General features: G+C 39.8%; 2 protein-coding genes across 3 annotated transcripts in view; both read left to right on the top strand.

Annotated features, from left to right (window-relative positions):
- The window catches only part of EPT1 (ethanolaminephosphotransferase 1), a 36997-nt gene extending 26613 nt beyond the window's left edge, over positions 1–10384 (top strand). Inside the window, exons 8-10 of one of the 2 annotated variants that reach the window (XM_005874888.2) lie at positions 1029–1209; positions 2247–2429; positions 5932–10384. In XM_005874888.2, coding sequence (XP_005874950.2) covers positions 1029–1209; positions 2247–2429; positions 5932–6030 — 463 coding nt within the window. In that variant the 3' untranslated portion in view covers positions 6031–10384. The remainder of the gene's footprint in view (positions 1–1028; positions 1210–2246; positions 2430–5931) is intronic. The other variant, XM_014546654.1, reaches the window with a different exon arrangement.
- A 3387-nt stretch (positions 10385–13771) lies between these two features.
- DRC1 (dynein regulatory complex subunit 1) overlaps positions 13772–14068 on the top strand; it is a 32796-nt gene continuing 32499 nt past the window's right edge. The window contains exon 1 of the mRNA XM_014546652.1: positions 13772–14026. Within this exon, the coding sequence (XP_014402138.1) occupies positions 13872–14026 (155 nt within the window). The 5' untranslated portion in view covers positions 13772–13871. The remainder of the gene's footprint in view (positions 14027–14068) is intronic.

Raw genomic sequence — 14068 nt, 5'->3', positions numbered from 1 at the left:
TAAAAAATATATTTTTTTTATTGATTTCAGAGAGGGAGAGAGAGAGAGAAATATCAATGATGAGCCCTCCTACAAAGGTGTGTCTGTGGTTCCGTCTTTGGACACATAAGAACTGGAGGCAAAGAAATGTGGGCTTGGAGAAGTCTGGAGCCAGCTTGCTCCCTGCAGGCTCAAGAGCAACCATCCCACACAGGGGAAAAAAAAAAAGGAAATATCAATGATGAGAGAGAATCATTGATCGGCTGCCTCCTACACACCCTACACTGGGGATGAAGCTGCCCAACCCAGGAATTTGCCCTGACAGGGAATCGAATGGTGACCTCCTAGTTCATAGGTCGACACTCAACCACTGAGTCATGCCAACCGGGCAGGTTGTCATTTTTTAATTTGACAACCTAAGGGAAAAGAGGTCAATGCCCCTGACTAGTCAGGTATTGTGTGTTTTAAAAATTCTTGTGGCACACCCGTTCAAAATCACTGTCATAGAACAAAGACTAAGTTTTTTTCATCTTCACATTCCAGGTGTAAAAATGGGACTAGGTCAGAAGTTCTAGTCCTGGCCCTGCCACTTGGTAGCAAGTTATGTAAATTTATTTATTTATTAAAATATATTTCTTTATTGATTTCAGAGAGGAAGGGAGAAGGAGAGAGAGATGGAAACATCAATGATGAGAGAGAATTGTTGATCGGCTGCCTCCTGCACGCCCCCTACTGGGGATCGAGCCCGCAACCCAGGCATGTGCCCTTGGCCGTAATCGAACCTGGGACCCTTCAGTCCGCAGGCTGACGCTCTATCCACTGAGCCAAGTCGGCTAGGGCAAGTTATGTAAATTTAAATTCTCACATCTTCACTTAACCTGTCTGTTAAAATGGGGTTAATAATGTTGATTGTTACCTATGCCGTAGGACTGTGCTGAGTATGAAATTAGGGAATAAGTCTGAAAGTATATTAAAACTATAAAATACAAGTATAATATAAGTTTTATATGTAATAATGTTCTTTGTATTACTTGATTTTTTTTTTCCAGAAGCTGTAAAAATAACAGCTTGAAACACAATTCAATCTATGAAGCTCTGGTCCCCTTCTTTTCTCCATGTTTGCTATTCATTTTGTCTACAGCCTGGATTCTCCAGTCACCTTCCGATATTTTAGAGATGCATCCTAGAGTATTCTACTTTATGGTTGGAACAGCCTTTGCCAATATCACAGTAAGATTTTTTCTTTTAAAAATCTTAATATATATAAGGACTATATGACAGTTGATAATTTGAGAAACCTTATACAGATTAGAATAAGCAGATATTAATTTAAAGATATTGTCATTCAAAATTTGAGAAAATAATAACCTCAAAGGCAGAAATTATTTTTTTCCTTTGAAACCAATAGGATTTAGAGACGGCAGTAGTATTTTGGAACCATAGCATATTTGAGCTTTTTGTTTTGGTTGCTTGCTGAAGAATTCATGAAATAATTTTAAATTCCTTTCAGACTGTAAAAATTATTAACAGTGTCATTGAAATGGCTGTAGATCTAATGATTAGTTTAGGGCGCTTGAAACGGGTTTTTGGGAGAGAGAAAACATCATACAGACACCCCACACATTTTTTTAACCAACTGATTTTTAAATTAAGGACATGGGATTATAAGCTAGGTAACAAATACAGCATATTTTTAAAAATTAGGAGTTGAGAAAAGACCCTGATAGTTTTGGGAGCGGGAACCCTGTGCTCCTGCTCAGGCCAGGTCCTTAATAAGTTTTTTATTTTCTTAGCCACTGAGCTTACGTTTCCATGTATTAAAGTATTTATGAATGAATAAAGCTGTATTTGAGTAAGGTGTTGAAAGTAAAGGGAGCCAAAGAGGTTTGAGGTGTTAATATGGTAATATGAGAAATTTAGTTGTGTGGGAGGCTGTTTTGAAAAAAAAAAAATTTTAAGGTCACAAAGAGTCTTAAAATTGGGAGAAACTTTTACCCATACTATTATCTAGTGGAAGAATGCCTTCTGTAGCACCCTTTCTACACTCTTCTGACACACACATGGTCTGGGGTCCACAGGTTTGAAGGTGGGGGCAGAGATCCAGTTGGCCCCTGCTCTGATCACTGGGACTACTGAACTTAATGTAATGTAAATATGTTGGCTCAGGTACTTAAATCCTTCTTAAATGTTGGTGTGACAAGTTTTGGAAGTGTTTTGCTAATTAAATTTTTATTCCCCCCCCCCTTTTTTTTTTTACTAACTTCAAGTGTCAGCTGATTGTTTGTCAAATGAGCAATACCAGATGTCCAACTTTGAATTGGTTGCTGGTTCCTCTCTTCTTGGTTGTCGTGGTGGTAAACTTAGGAGTCGCCTCTTATATTGAGAGCATGCTCCTATATACAGTAACAGCTGCTTTCACTCTGGCGCACATCCATTATGGAGTACGAGTGGTGAGTAATTGAGAACGAAACTGGTTCCATTTGGTTCTTATGAAAAGAAAGAAGGTGAGGGAAAATTGTAAATGAAAGTTTGCTTATTATAGTAGCTAGGAGAATTTTGGTATATTCTCTAAATGTTTTATAATATCCAGGTGTGTCATTTTAAATATTGTTTCTCTAATGAGTATGTTATAATAACTACAAATAATTTAAAAGCTGGATAATTATAAGGAGTCAGTTCTTGTTTTTAAGCCGGTAGAAATGTAAACCATTTTCTTGTTGAATAGAATTATAAACTCTTTTGTGCTTTTAATTATATAGGATGAGATAATCCCATTTGTTGATTATTTCTCTGCATACTTTAGCTCTAGGGGCATTTTTATTGCTCGTTACTATAATTTGGAGAGAAACTGGAATTGGTTTTGTAGCACTGTCTCCCTCTCTCCTCCCCCTGCATGTGGTAAGGAGGTTAGAACTTCTGACGTAAGGCTTTTGCATTATTTGAAGTTTTACTTTATCTATGCTGTTTCTGAGTTCTCATCAGGAGAAATAATAAATAAGGGGAAATATAGAAGAGAAAGGATTTAAGAAATATTATGCAACCATAATATTCTCTTCTAAAAATAAGAGACTAATCTTGTCACTGGGTCAAGGGCCGGCACGTAGTGTGGGTTATTGACTTCATCCGGGGAAAATGTCACAACACGAGTCCAGGTGACTGTGAGGGAACCTTTATTAAAGCTGGGGACAGTGAAACAAAGAAGGGCTTATTAGTGTAGAAGAAGCAACAGGAGAGCCTAGGCTGGGCTCTAGGAGCTCTCTGGGAAACCAGAGAAAAGGGGACTTGGGAACAGGTTGAGGGTTATCCTGGGGTGAGCTGCCGCTGCCCATTGCTCCCTAGGTTATAATTCTCCTGGGGTCCCTTCAAGTTTAGGAGATACATGCCTGTGGGGGGAGAGGGGAGGGGAGAAGAGAGGAACGGGAATGGGGGGGAGCTGCTCCCCAGAGGGAGAGCTAGGTCCTTTGTCTTGAGGCTTTTATCTCCTTCTTGCAGGCGGGAATCTCAGGGGAGGGTTTCAGCAGAATAATATCCATCCGTTTTCTAGGTGTGCTCCTTCAGGGTCATGGTCTCCACTGATTGGTCATTGTCAGGGCCGAGGGTCATTGGTCATTGCAGCTGGTCCTGGATTCTCCCACAGGTTTTGCTGCTTTTTGGGCCAGGAGCTGAAATACCGCTGCTGAGGCCTCGATGTTATCTCTAGGGTGGGACCTTCTGAATCTGCTGTAAATTGCTCTGTCAGTTTGTTCAGCTGCCTCAGTTTCCCTCGTCTGCTTGTCCTGGCTTGCTGGCCTGTCTCAGTTTCAGGACAAATGAACGAAGATTGATGTAATAAAATGAAAATCAGAACCATGCAGTCTGTTTTCTTTTTCATCACACTTTAGCATTATTTTCTAATTATTTTACATATTTTAGTATGTACATAATTATGATTTTTAAAATAGTATAGCATATTCTGTCAAGGAAATTGCTAAATAGTAACCCAATTTACTTAATTATGATTCAGTTATTTTAATCATTTAGGTTGTTCCCAAATTTTCACTATTATAAATAATGTTGGAGTAAACAATCTGGAGTAATATTTTTTCTTTCATTTGCTTTATTTTCTGAGGATACTTTCATAGGAGTCGGGTTATGTAGAAGGCTATTGACACTTTTATGTCTCTTAAAACTCATCTATTTAGTATGCTTGTTTGGAAAGGAACCCTGCTGTGAATCAGTTTGAGAAAACAATAATATATTGTTGTTCATAGTTATCAAGGGGGTGCACCTGTCATGCTTGATAACAACTTTATACTCTGCATGTTATTAAACTTAGGCTTTTTTCCCTTATGTTTCTCCCCAAAGTAGCCCACATTTGTTGGAACAAAATCGATGAAATTGTTATGGAAAAAAATCATGATAACTCTACAAATTATAATATGAAGACATAATTGTCTATGTTTTTATTTGTGCAAATTTAACATTATGCTATATAGCAGCACTTGTAGGCCTTTATCCTGGTATTTCATCAGGCACCTGCATGATGTGGAACACAGTTGCCAATGTTGATTTCAGAGAGGAAGGGAGAGGGAGAGAGAGAGAGAAACATCAATGATGAGAGAGAATCATTGATTGGCTGCCTCCTGCACGTCCCCCACTGGGGATCGAGCCTGCAACCCTAGGCATGTGTCCTGACTGGGAATTGAACCATGACCTCCAGGTTAGAGGTCGATGCTCAGCCACTGACCCACACTGACCAGGCTGCTAATATCTTTTGTAATTGTTTTAATTTATTATAACCTTTCAGAAGCATATCTTCAGAAAATCATACATACACCAAACCAAACCAAAACACATTATTTAAATTTCCTTTGTTAAAAATCTGGAAAATGGATACAAGCTAATTGAAAGAAATTACAGGAGTGTCTTTTTTTTGTCGGTCTTTGTGTTCTCTTACCACTTCTGCAACTTCTGACCAGAAAGTGAAACTTGCTCTAAGTCATACAAAACATTCACCCGAACTATTGAAATATAAGTAATACAAATAAGAAAAGAAGTAAGAACTATCAAACAAATGATATTTACTAACTGGCACATAACCAAGATCTTGCAAACCTATTAGTGATACCCTAACTCAGTGGTCGGCAAACCGCGGCTCGCGAGCCACATGCGGCTATTTGGCCCCTTGAGTGTGGCTCTTCCACAAAATATGCGCACACGTACAGTGCGATTGAAACTTCGTGGCCCATGCGCAGAAGTTGGTTTTCGGAAAGGAGATAGACGAAACAAGTATACAAGACGAGTGTGGATGGGAGAGTTGGAAGGGGTCGACCTCAGCGAACGTACCTCAATCAGATTGAGGACGTTTTTAGCAAGGGCCAGCTTAGGAGTACCCTAATTAAGTTAATAACAATGTACCTACCTATTTAGTTTAATTTTAAAAAATTTGGCTCTCAAAAGAAATTTCAATCATTGTATTGTTGATATTTGGCTCTGTTGACTAATGAGTTTGCCAACCACTGCCCTAACTAATATGTCCTAAACCTCCCAAAATGTGTACAGATCTAGTTTTAAACTCTTTCATCAGGATTAGGAATGATTACCTAGAAATGTTATAAAAAGCTGAATATTGAGTCTCTCTCTCTATATAAATATTTGACCTACTAACTGGTTTAAATCAACTAACCCTATAATTCTTTAGTAGATTTGATACGAATCTGTATGGTCTGGAGGGCTCTGGAAAGACTAGAACTATGGAGACCCAGGTTTAAGTCCTAACTCTCCCAGGATAGATCTAGTACTCTTATTTAGCCATCTAGGTTCATAGCTATACTAACCCAGAAAAACCTTCATGATGTCTGATGATTTTTGCTGTGTCAGTAAATTGTTGTCTTCAGAGGGTGAATTCTGTGTGCTTTAAAAAAGATAATTAGGTCCATATTGGTCACTGCCTCCTTTTCTGGTTTTATATAGGTAAAGCAACTGAGCAGCCATTTTCAGATTTACCCGTTCTCATTGAGGAAACCCAACTCAGATTGACTAGGAATGGAAGAAAAGAACATTGGCCTGTAATCTACAGAAAGAAGTACTGTAAATACGATGCTTGTAAATATTTCATCTATCACCATTGAACTAAACTGATCTGCTTAACAGACATGGGAACTCTGTGTGTGGTACTTGTACAGCAAGAATGATATATATAATCTGAAATGTGGAATTTTGAACCTACTAACTCCCACCTTATTTTATTTTTTATTAGACCATGTGATGTTTTGGTGAAGCCTAATGTACATTAGACCAGAAAAATGTTTTTAGTGATTTTAACCTCATGAGTCCATAATGTTTTTGGTTCATACAGAGTTAAAGATGCTTTATTTTTATTATTTAAAACACCCCCAAATTGGTTTAAAACACTGATGATGTTCAGAAAACCACAATATGTTTTCATATTTGGTACTTAGTAAGAGGCCGTTGGCTCTGGAAGCTATCAGTAGTCCACATCCAACATCAGGAAAAGATAAGCAAGTCACCTTCAGCAAGAGATGCCAAATGATTACAGAACAATATGACGGTTTGCCAATATACTGGTTTCTCTTTCCCATGGAAATGCCTTTGTCCTCCTGTGCTAAGAGAGCTAGGATATATGTTTAGATTCTCTAATATTCTGGCTCTCTTTGTTAGGGAGCAGGGCGTGGTAAATGGTTTAGTTTCCTTTTAAAGAAAAACATTCTATTGAGACTCAGTAGAGAGTGGATTGTAACTGTAGCTCACCCATGGGCATGGTTCATTGTTTCAGTGTGGCATTTCCCCCCTCGGCTATAGTTGCTGAGATTTGGTGCCTGAGAACTGATTAAGTGAATGCATGTGCCAGTGTGAGTCTGATGGCAGTGACTTGCGAGGAGCACAGATGAACTTCCTTCTTGGAGAAATGTGCTTTGGAGTCAGGGTTCTCACGAGCCTCCCTATGAAATGACTGCTGTGAACCTCACTGCAAAGTTAGTTTTGTAATTCAGTTTGTCCTTCCTTCCTTCCTCTCGGCCTGTGGAGGAGCGAGTGCTGTATTTTTTATTTTATTCAGGATAAAGAAGGAGAGAGAAACCCTCTCTTCTCCAGCTTGCCCACCTTCCCACTTGAAGAAATTTTTTTAATATATGCCTTACTGAGTATGTACTCTCTTTAATAATACTTGGAGCAATTTTTGAGGTTTACGGACAAGCATCAAAATCTCTTTGACTTTAATGTGGTTGTTTGATAGATCACACCTTTCCATGAATGTGGATATTTTCTTCTTTTTTTTTATTTTTTTACTTTGTCTGCATTTACTTTGGTGGTGGTGAAATTTACTCCCTGATTTTCTTTTATTTTTCACTGAATGAAGTTTGTGCTTGAATGAAGAGTGTATCTTAAACCCTTTTTTTGGATGGATTGCACTTGGATAAAATAGGCACCACTGTGTTGATATGTAATTAAGTTCATAACCATTATTTATCTAGGAATGTGACCATTTTAAAATTTAATTATATAGTGTATTTCTTGGTTGAATGTCTGTCTGCTGCTTTGTAAAAATAACTATGTAATTGATATTTCAGTTCCTAAATTTGCAAATTCTAATAATTGTCATCTAGGTCATTAGACATGAAGAGTCAAGGAGCTGATCTCATGGTTCTGTACTCATTTTTAAAAATGTTTGTAAAGGTTGAGGTACATTCAGTGACTTTCTCTGAGACAAAAATGAACACTGAAAATAGGTGAGATATTGATGCCGGAAAATGTGGGTAGTGATTCCATGTTTGTTGATAAGTTGCCATCATAGAGGTCAGAGAATGAATTAGTTAAGTGAGGGGAATGCTCTTTTCAATAGACCTTGTTCTGTGTCATCTGTAAAATTGAACTGGAGAAAGTGTTCTCTTGGGCTGGGAACAGAGCTTTGCTTCAAGGTTTCTGAGCTAATCATTTCACTGTTTTGTTGACCTTGTACACAAGAATGAGATTCATCTGTACTAGATCAGAAAGGAACTGATAAATATTTATAAAATGACACATTTGGACCACAGGCTTTCTTCACCTTATAGTATAGTGAGAAAAAACCTCTTACTTCTGGCATAAGGTCATGTCCTGTCATTTGGGGGCTGTTGCCTCAAAGTGTGTTTCTGCTCTCTTTCTGTTGCATCAAGTTCATTTGAAAATTGTTTTGTGCCTATACTTTATGACTTATTTCCCTATGGTGGTAAAGAATGGTGCCATCGTCAGTTTTATTGACATCCTTAGATGAAAGAAAGGTGACTGTCAGCAAGGTGAAAGTAAACCTGTGATGAACTGTCTCAGAACGCCGTGCACTGTGCTTCTGGAGTGACTGCTGGCCGTGTTCTTGGTGTGGTCTGCCATCTTCAAGTGCGTCTTGAAAGTCCCCATGTGTTAGGTAGTGATGGGGCGCCTGAAGCAGGACTTAGTTACAAGTAGCTCTGTACATTTATGTCATGCCAGTTATCACATTTCCAAAGTATAAAAGATATTTCAGGCTTATGCATGATATTTTGGGGTGAGTTCACACCTCAGCCTTTCTCCCAGCATACACTGAGCTGCCTTTTGGGGGAGCAGTGGGATGGTTGGTCACCCCTACATGCTTTCTGTACATTTCAGAATAGAGTGCCTTAGCCAGGCCAGAGGTGTACTTTGTGTTTCTACTGACCAAAGTTACCTAGACCTGTAAGAGAAGCTTCTTTTCAGGTTATGGTATGAAAAATGCCCTTTCTTGCTTGTCAGAAAAGAATTCCCCTGTATTTGAGGGGGGCGGGGGGGGGATAGAAAAATTAGAAAATACCTGGATACAGAATGTTAATGCTGCCTTTTGTGAACTTTAATAACATGATCTTCACAGTTTAAATTTGTTACATTTTAAATCGTCATTCCTCCACTAATATGTAATGAATACAGTTTATGGGTTTTAGTCTTAAGGGTAATAGAGTAACTTCCAAGTAGAAAACTAAATGATCTTCCTTGATATTTAATAATATCATGGTTAATTCTAATTTAATTCTAATTTAAAACTACTTTTAATTCTAATTTAAAAAGAAATGCTGATGATGGTCTAGAATGTTATGTACTACTACCAACATGTCATTTATTTTAATGTAGCGCTATTAGGAGAGGAATGTCTCTCTAGAGTTGCCCAAATTCCAAATTAGATACCAAAAGACCATTGACCATGGTCTGGAACCTGGGCATTGGAGGAATATGCATAGGAAAAAACATGCGTCAGACCTACTTGAAGGGAAAGTAGGGATCACCTTAATGCCTAATGCCCATGGCGCCCAATGAGATAAGTGTAATGCACATTTTAAAATTGTCACAATATAGCTCATCATTCCTCCACTAATTTTAGATTCAAATGTGAATTTGAAAGTTTCCTAATTGTTTAATTTACAAAGAATTAGTGTATTTTGTAGTCAATCATAAAGCATTGGGAGTGTACCTTGCTGTCCAAAGCAGACTTTGATTCTGTGACCGATGGAGAATAAAAAGATCATCTGGAGGTGTTTGATCAAAGGCTACTTTCCCCCTTACATTTTAACTAGAAGTCTATTTGTAACTCTTCCTCTCCAGTCTTCCCCTGGGTTTCATTTTAACTAGCCACCGCCTAGGACAAAGATGCCCACTTGCTGTGTTGTCCCAGATCTTGCCACATTCAAATCTCCTTGATTGCCTTTAGAAATCTTGTCAATTAGTCAAGGACTGGGAACGTGCCAGAGGGAACAAAGTAAACCCGATGGGCTAGAACGTTGACTTTGGGTTTCCAAATAAGCCAAAAACAGGTACAGAAATGTTTGGTTGTGTTGATTCCTGTGTTCAGAGTGGCCTTTACCTTGACCTCAGTTCTGGACTTGACTGAGCACTCTATTTATAGGAAATTTTGAGGTCAGACTAGAATCTTCTTGGTCCTATGAGATTTCTTTGTAAGGCAGCGTGCCCTTTCTTGAACACCCTGTGGGTGAACAACCTTATTATGTTAGCTGCCAGTACTAGAACCTTCCAGGAATTTTAACTAGTGTGCTGCATTTGAAGCACTTTGACATGTACGTTTAAAGTGACAGTTTTAACAATAAAATGGTGTTAAATTAATCACTGTGAAACTTGAAAGTGTGAAGCTCTACATTTTAGGAAGCTTAAGTAGATTCTGATTTTCCTTAATTAATTATGAAATGTGATTTGTATATTTTACTTTTCATCTTGGACAGTGGTTCAAATGACTGACATATTGGCAGGCAGCTACTTTTAGGGTCTATGGTAAATCATGGTGGTTTAACTTTTCCAGAGAAAGTGGCGATGTGTTTACTTTTTCCTTGCATGGAGCCATGGGAATTGGGTTTATTGGCTCATTCATTTCCAGTGTTTCTAAGTGCAAAATAAATGTCACCTTTTTAACCTGCATGCTAGTAATGCGCTTTGCTTTTTAGTAAACAAATATGGAAAAGATAGTCATCTGGCTGATTTTTGTTTGTTTTTAAGCAGGGACCTGCTCTTTATACAGACAGATCTTAAATAGCTAATACTTAGGATAGCAAAGGCAGTTTTGTCACTTGTAGCCCTCTCACAGGTGGCCTGAGCAAGGGGGTTGGGTTGCATTTGGTCAGAAAGGCCAGGTCCCCAGGATGGGAAAGTGGCACATGGACTGATTTTAGAATATTTTAATCGGGCTTGTCTCCTTAGGGAAGTCCATGTGGCACAACAGGAGTGTCTGGTCTCCCACAGACCATTCACATTGCCTTGGTCTTCACAGAATCATTCTTGAAAGCCAGGCTGCATCAGAGTGCGCTGTTTTTAAAGCATGTGAGTGAGTTGGATCATGGCCATAGGGTACCTAAAGCTACATTGAAGTTGGAGACAGGTTTGTAGGCACAGGAGTGGCTAAATGCTCTGGGTGCCTCAGGCTCTTTGGCTACCTACTGTCTTCTCTTGAGCAGTTAATATGGGTAACAATTAAAATTAGAATTAACTTTTTAAAAATTAAATCCTACATAATTCTCCATGAATTCTAGATTCTGGTATTCCTGACAAGCAGTTTTTATTATCTGAGAAGTTCCTGACCAGGAACATGTTTAGTTAGTACTTGCTGTTATTAACCAGGAGCCTGTTTTCATTTTACAAGATCTCTGCATGCTGCATTATAAATCTGTTTAAAATACTGGTATCATTCCATATCAGACTTTGAATTTAATAACTACTATTTAAGATTGCCTCACAATATTAACTTTTCTTTGGTAGGTTATTTTGTTTAGATAACTTGCCCCATTAGAGCAGCCATACAAGAGACAAAGACCCAGCTACATGGGTTACTTACTCATTCTGAAATGTGCCAAGAAAGCAGAATTTAGTATTAAACTCTAAATTTCAACTTTTTAAAAACAGCTAGCATTTCCTCTGGTAAAGGAGAAGTCAGTGGATAATCGCCAAGGTGTAGAGGCAGATTTTTTTTTCTGAAACAAAAGGACGGTTCCATCCCTTCTCAGGTACCTAGAGACAATACCACTCAAGCAACTGGAATATAGTTGCTACAAGTCGAATATATTATCGAAGAAGAAGAGGAGCACAAAATTTTATTTTCCCTTCCAAGTAGTTTAATTGAACATACTCATAATCGGTCTATCTAGGACTTGCTGTGTTTATAGTAAATCATGTAGCAATTATTTTGTCTGGTTATGTGTGATGTGTGTGTATATATACATAGTTAATATGTACACATGTATTCTCTGTGCATATATATGTATGATCTATTCGTGTGAACATGCAGTCTACTCTTGATTATCAGCGAGGTGGTGAGCCCTCCGTGCACTTTCTTCCTGCTGACTTAATCTGCATGAAGCCCCTCGCTCACTCCGTGAAGCCTCTCCCGCATCTGGAGCCACAGGCTTTCCTACATCTAGCTCATCTCAGCCCCAGGAAAGGCCCTTGAAATAAGTCACTTTCCATTTCCCTTTCACTGGGGATCGTGTGAACCAGGAAGACCGCTTTTGAGAAAGACGGCTGCTTCCACCAGGGTTGAGGCTTCTGGGTCTGAAGGTGATGGGGCCCATTCCTGGCAGGCAGGCAGCTCTGGGGCTTAGCGCTCCTGGGCTTGATGGGGAGACACCTAGCTCTTGCGGAAGTGGGGCTTCGCAACTTGCTTCAATTCCTTAGCAGGAATGTTGTAAAATCTTAGATAAGTCTTTGATGTACAACCGTGTGTTTCACCGATATATTTGCATCATCGGTGTTGCTGTTTCCCATCGCTACCCCAGATAATCAAGACCTGACTGTTTCTTGCCACTGGATTCCGGAAGCCTTGTCCTTTCAACTGGATTTATGTTTATTTCTGCTGCTGTGAAACCCAAAAGCAATGCAGTAGGTTTTAATTTAAAATTGTTTAATTCCATTATTGATAAATATTTATTGTAATAAAAGTAAAGAGTAAATAATTTTTAAATCCTTTCCGTTTTCAGACTGTCGTCTTTGTTTTTCCCTGGTGGGTGCAAAATGGGAGGGAGCGGTGGGGAGGAAATGAATGTCTGGCCACTTGTCTTAGTCATCACTCATTGTTTTATAGCAAAACATTAAGAGGAGATAGGAGTAAACCAAAACATTACGTAAATGTTTGATGAACCCCCAAACCCCAATTAAGGGGACTTGGTGTACCTTATGGATATAGAATTAAGTGTGGGACTTGACTTAGTATATTAAAATGTAATCAGCGTATCATTCTTTTTCTGCAAAAAGACTATAAACTGAGGTAGATGGCCAGCCTGTGGCATAACAGAGGAAGCCTGCCTAATCTTTATCACCCAAAACTTACCCAGGGATGCCATGCCCAAAGGACTTGAACTATCTAGTCTGTGGAAAGTCATACCCATATGGGCCCCTGAGTTCATTATAGCCAATTGTACATCAAAAGAGCTTGTCTGCGTTGGCCTTGTCATAATTGCCTCTGAGTTGAGTAGGCAGACAGTACTGTGTGACAGGTGAGAAAATGATCCTCAAGTGGTTGTGACTTATCCAAGGTTGCAGGGCAGGTCTAGGACTAGGACCTGCCTTTTCTCACTACATGCCCCCTCCGGAGTTTCCCACAGACCAATGGATCAAGGCCCTGTCAAATGTTAAACAGTTTTTAAAAAGCGTTTTAATTCTCAATAAGAACGCTATTTTGTTGGCATTGAGACAAAAACCAGCCAGGAAATAGTGCTTTTTCAGGGGTTGGTGCTTCCTTGAGAGTTTAAGTCTGTTCTGTACCCTTAACTTATTCCTCTCCCCCTGGTACCATTTCCCTCTGCTCCCCCTCTTCTCTTTCTGTAAGCTGGTGCTGGTGGGATTGCCCCAGGTTTTAGCCCTACTGAAAACGGCTACAGAAGACAATAATCCCTTGTTGGGTAAAACTTTACTGATGGGATGGGGTTTCACATTCTAGAGGAGGAGGGGAGGGGCCCATGCACAATGTAGGAGCTCAAAAATGAATAAATGGATGCAATATACATCAGTTCAAGCTTTCCATTGAGGCAATAGCTCAGAGTGGACCTACCATAAGATAGCTTCTATGAGGAAAGGACCATGCCCATCAGGTGCTCAATAATATTTGATGAATATGATTTTGAGGAATAGCCATTTGATGATGAATGAGTCATGATGGTCAGTAAGCAATGAGCCACAACTTGGTCCAGCTCTTCCGTCTCCCAATCTGTGCTAATATGACTGGTCCTTTGTAGAGAGGAATAAAAAGCCCAAACCTGGGACGCCCGGGCTGAATGGCGGTGGGCGGGGCCTGAGCTGCGCACGCAATCTCCTCCAGCGGCGAGTCAGGAGACGGCTTTACCTTGGCAACGACTTGTTAGCAACCGGCCGCGGTCCAGCGTTGGTCCCCGCCGAGCTGCCTGGGGGAGGCACCCGCCATGAATCCGCCGGTACCCCTGGGGATCCTGGAGGATAAGGAGGAGGAACACTTAGCCACTCAGGTTCTCGGACCCTCGATCAATTCCGATAATCCTCAGGAGCGGATCCAGGCCCGGCGCCTCCGCATCGCGGCGCGCCTGGAAGCCCGGAGACGGTGAGCAGGGGTTGGGCTGGGCTGGCCGTGGCAAAGCGCCTC

Source organism: Myotis brandtii, unplaced genomic scaffold (genome assembly GCF_000412655.1).
Source record: "Myotis brandtii unplaced genomic scaffold, ASM41265v1 scaffold454, whole genome shotgun sequence".
Lineage (NCBI taxonomy): Eukaryota > Metazoa > Chordata > Mammalia > Chiroptera > Vespertilionidae > Myotis > Myotis brandtii.
Note: the sequence above shows the minus strand (reverse complement) of the source record. Positions and strands in the feature narration are given on the sequence as shown.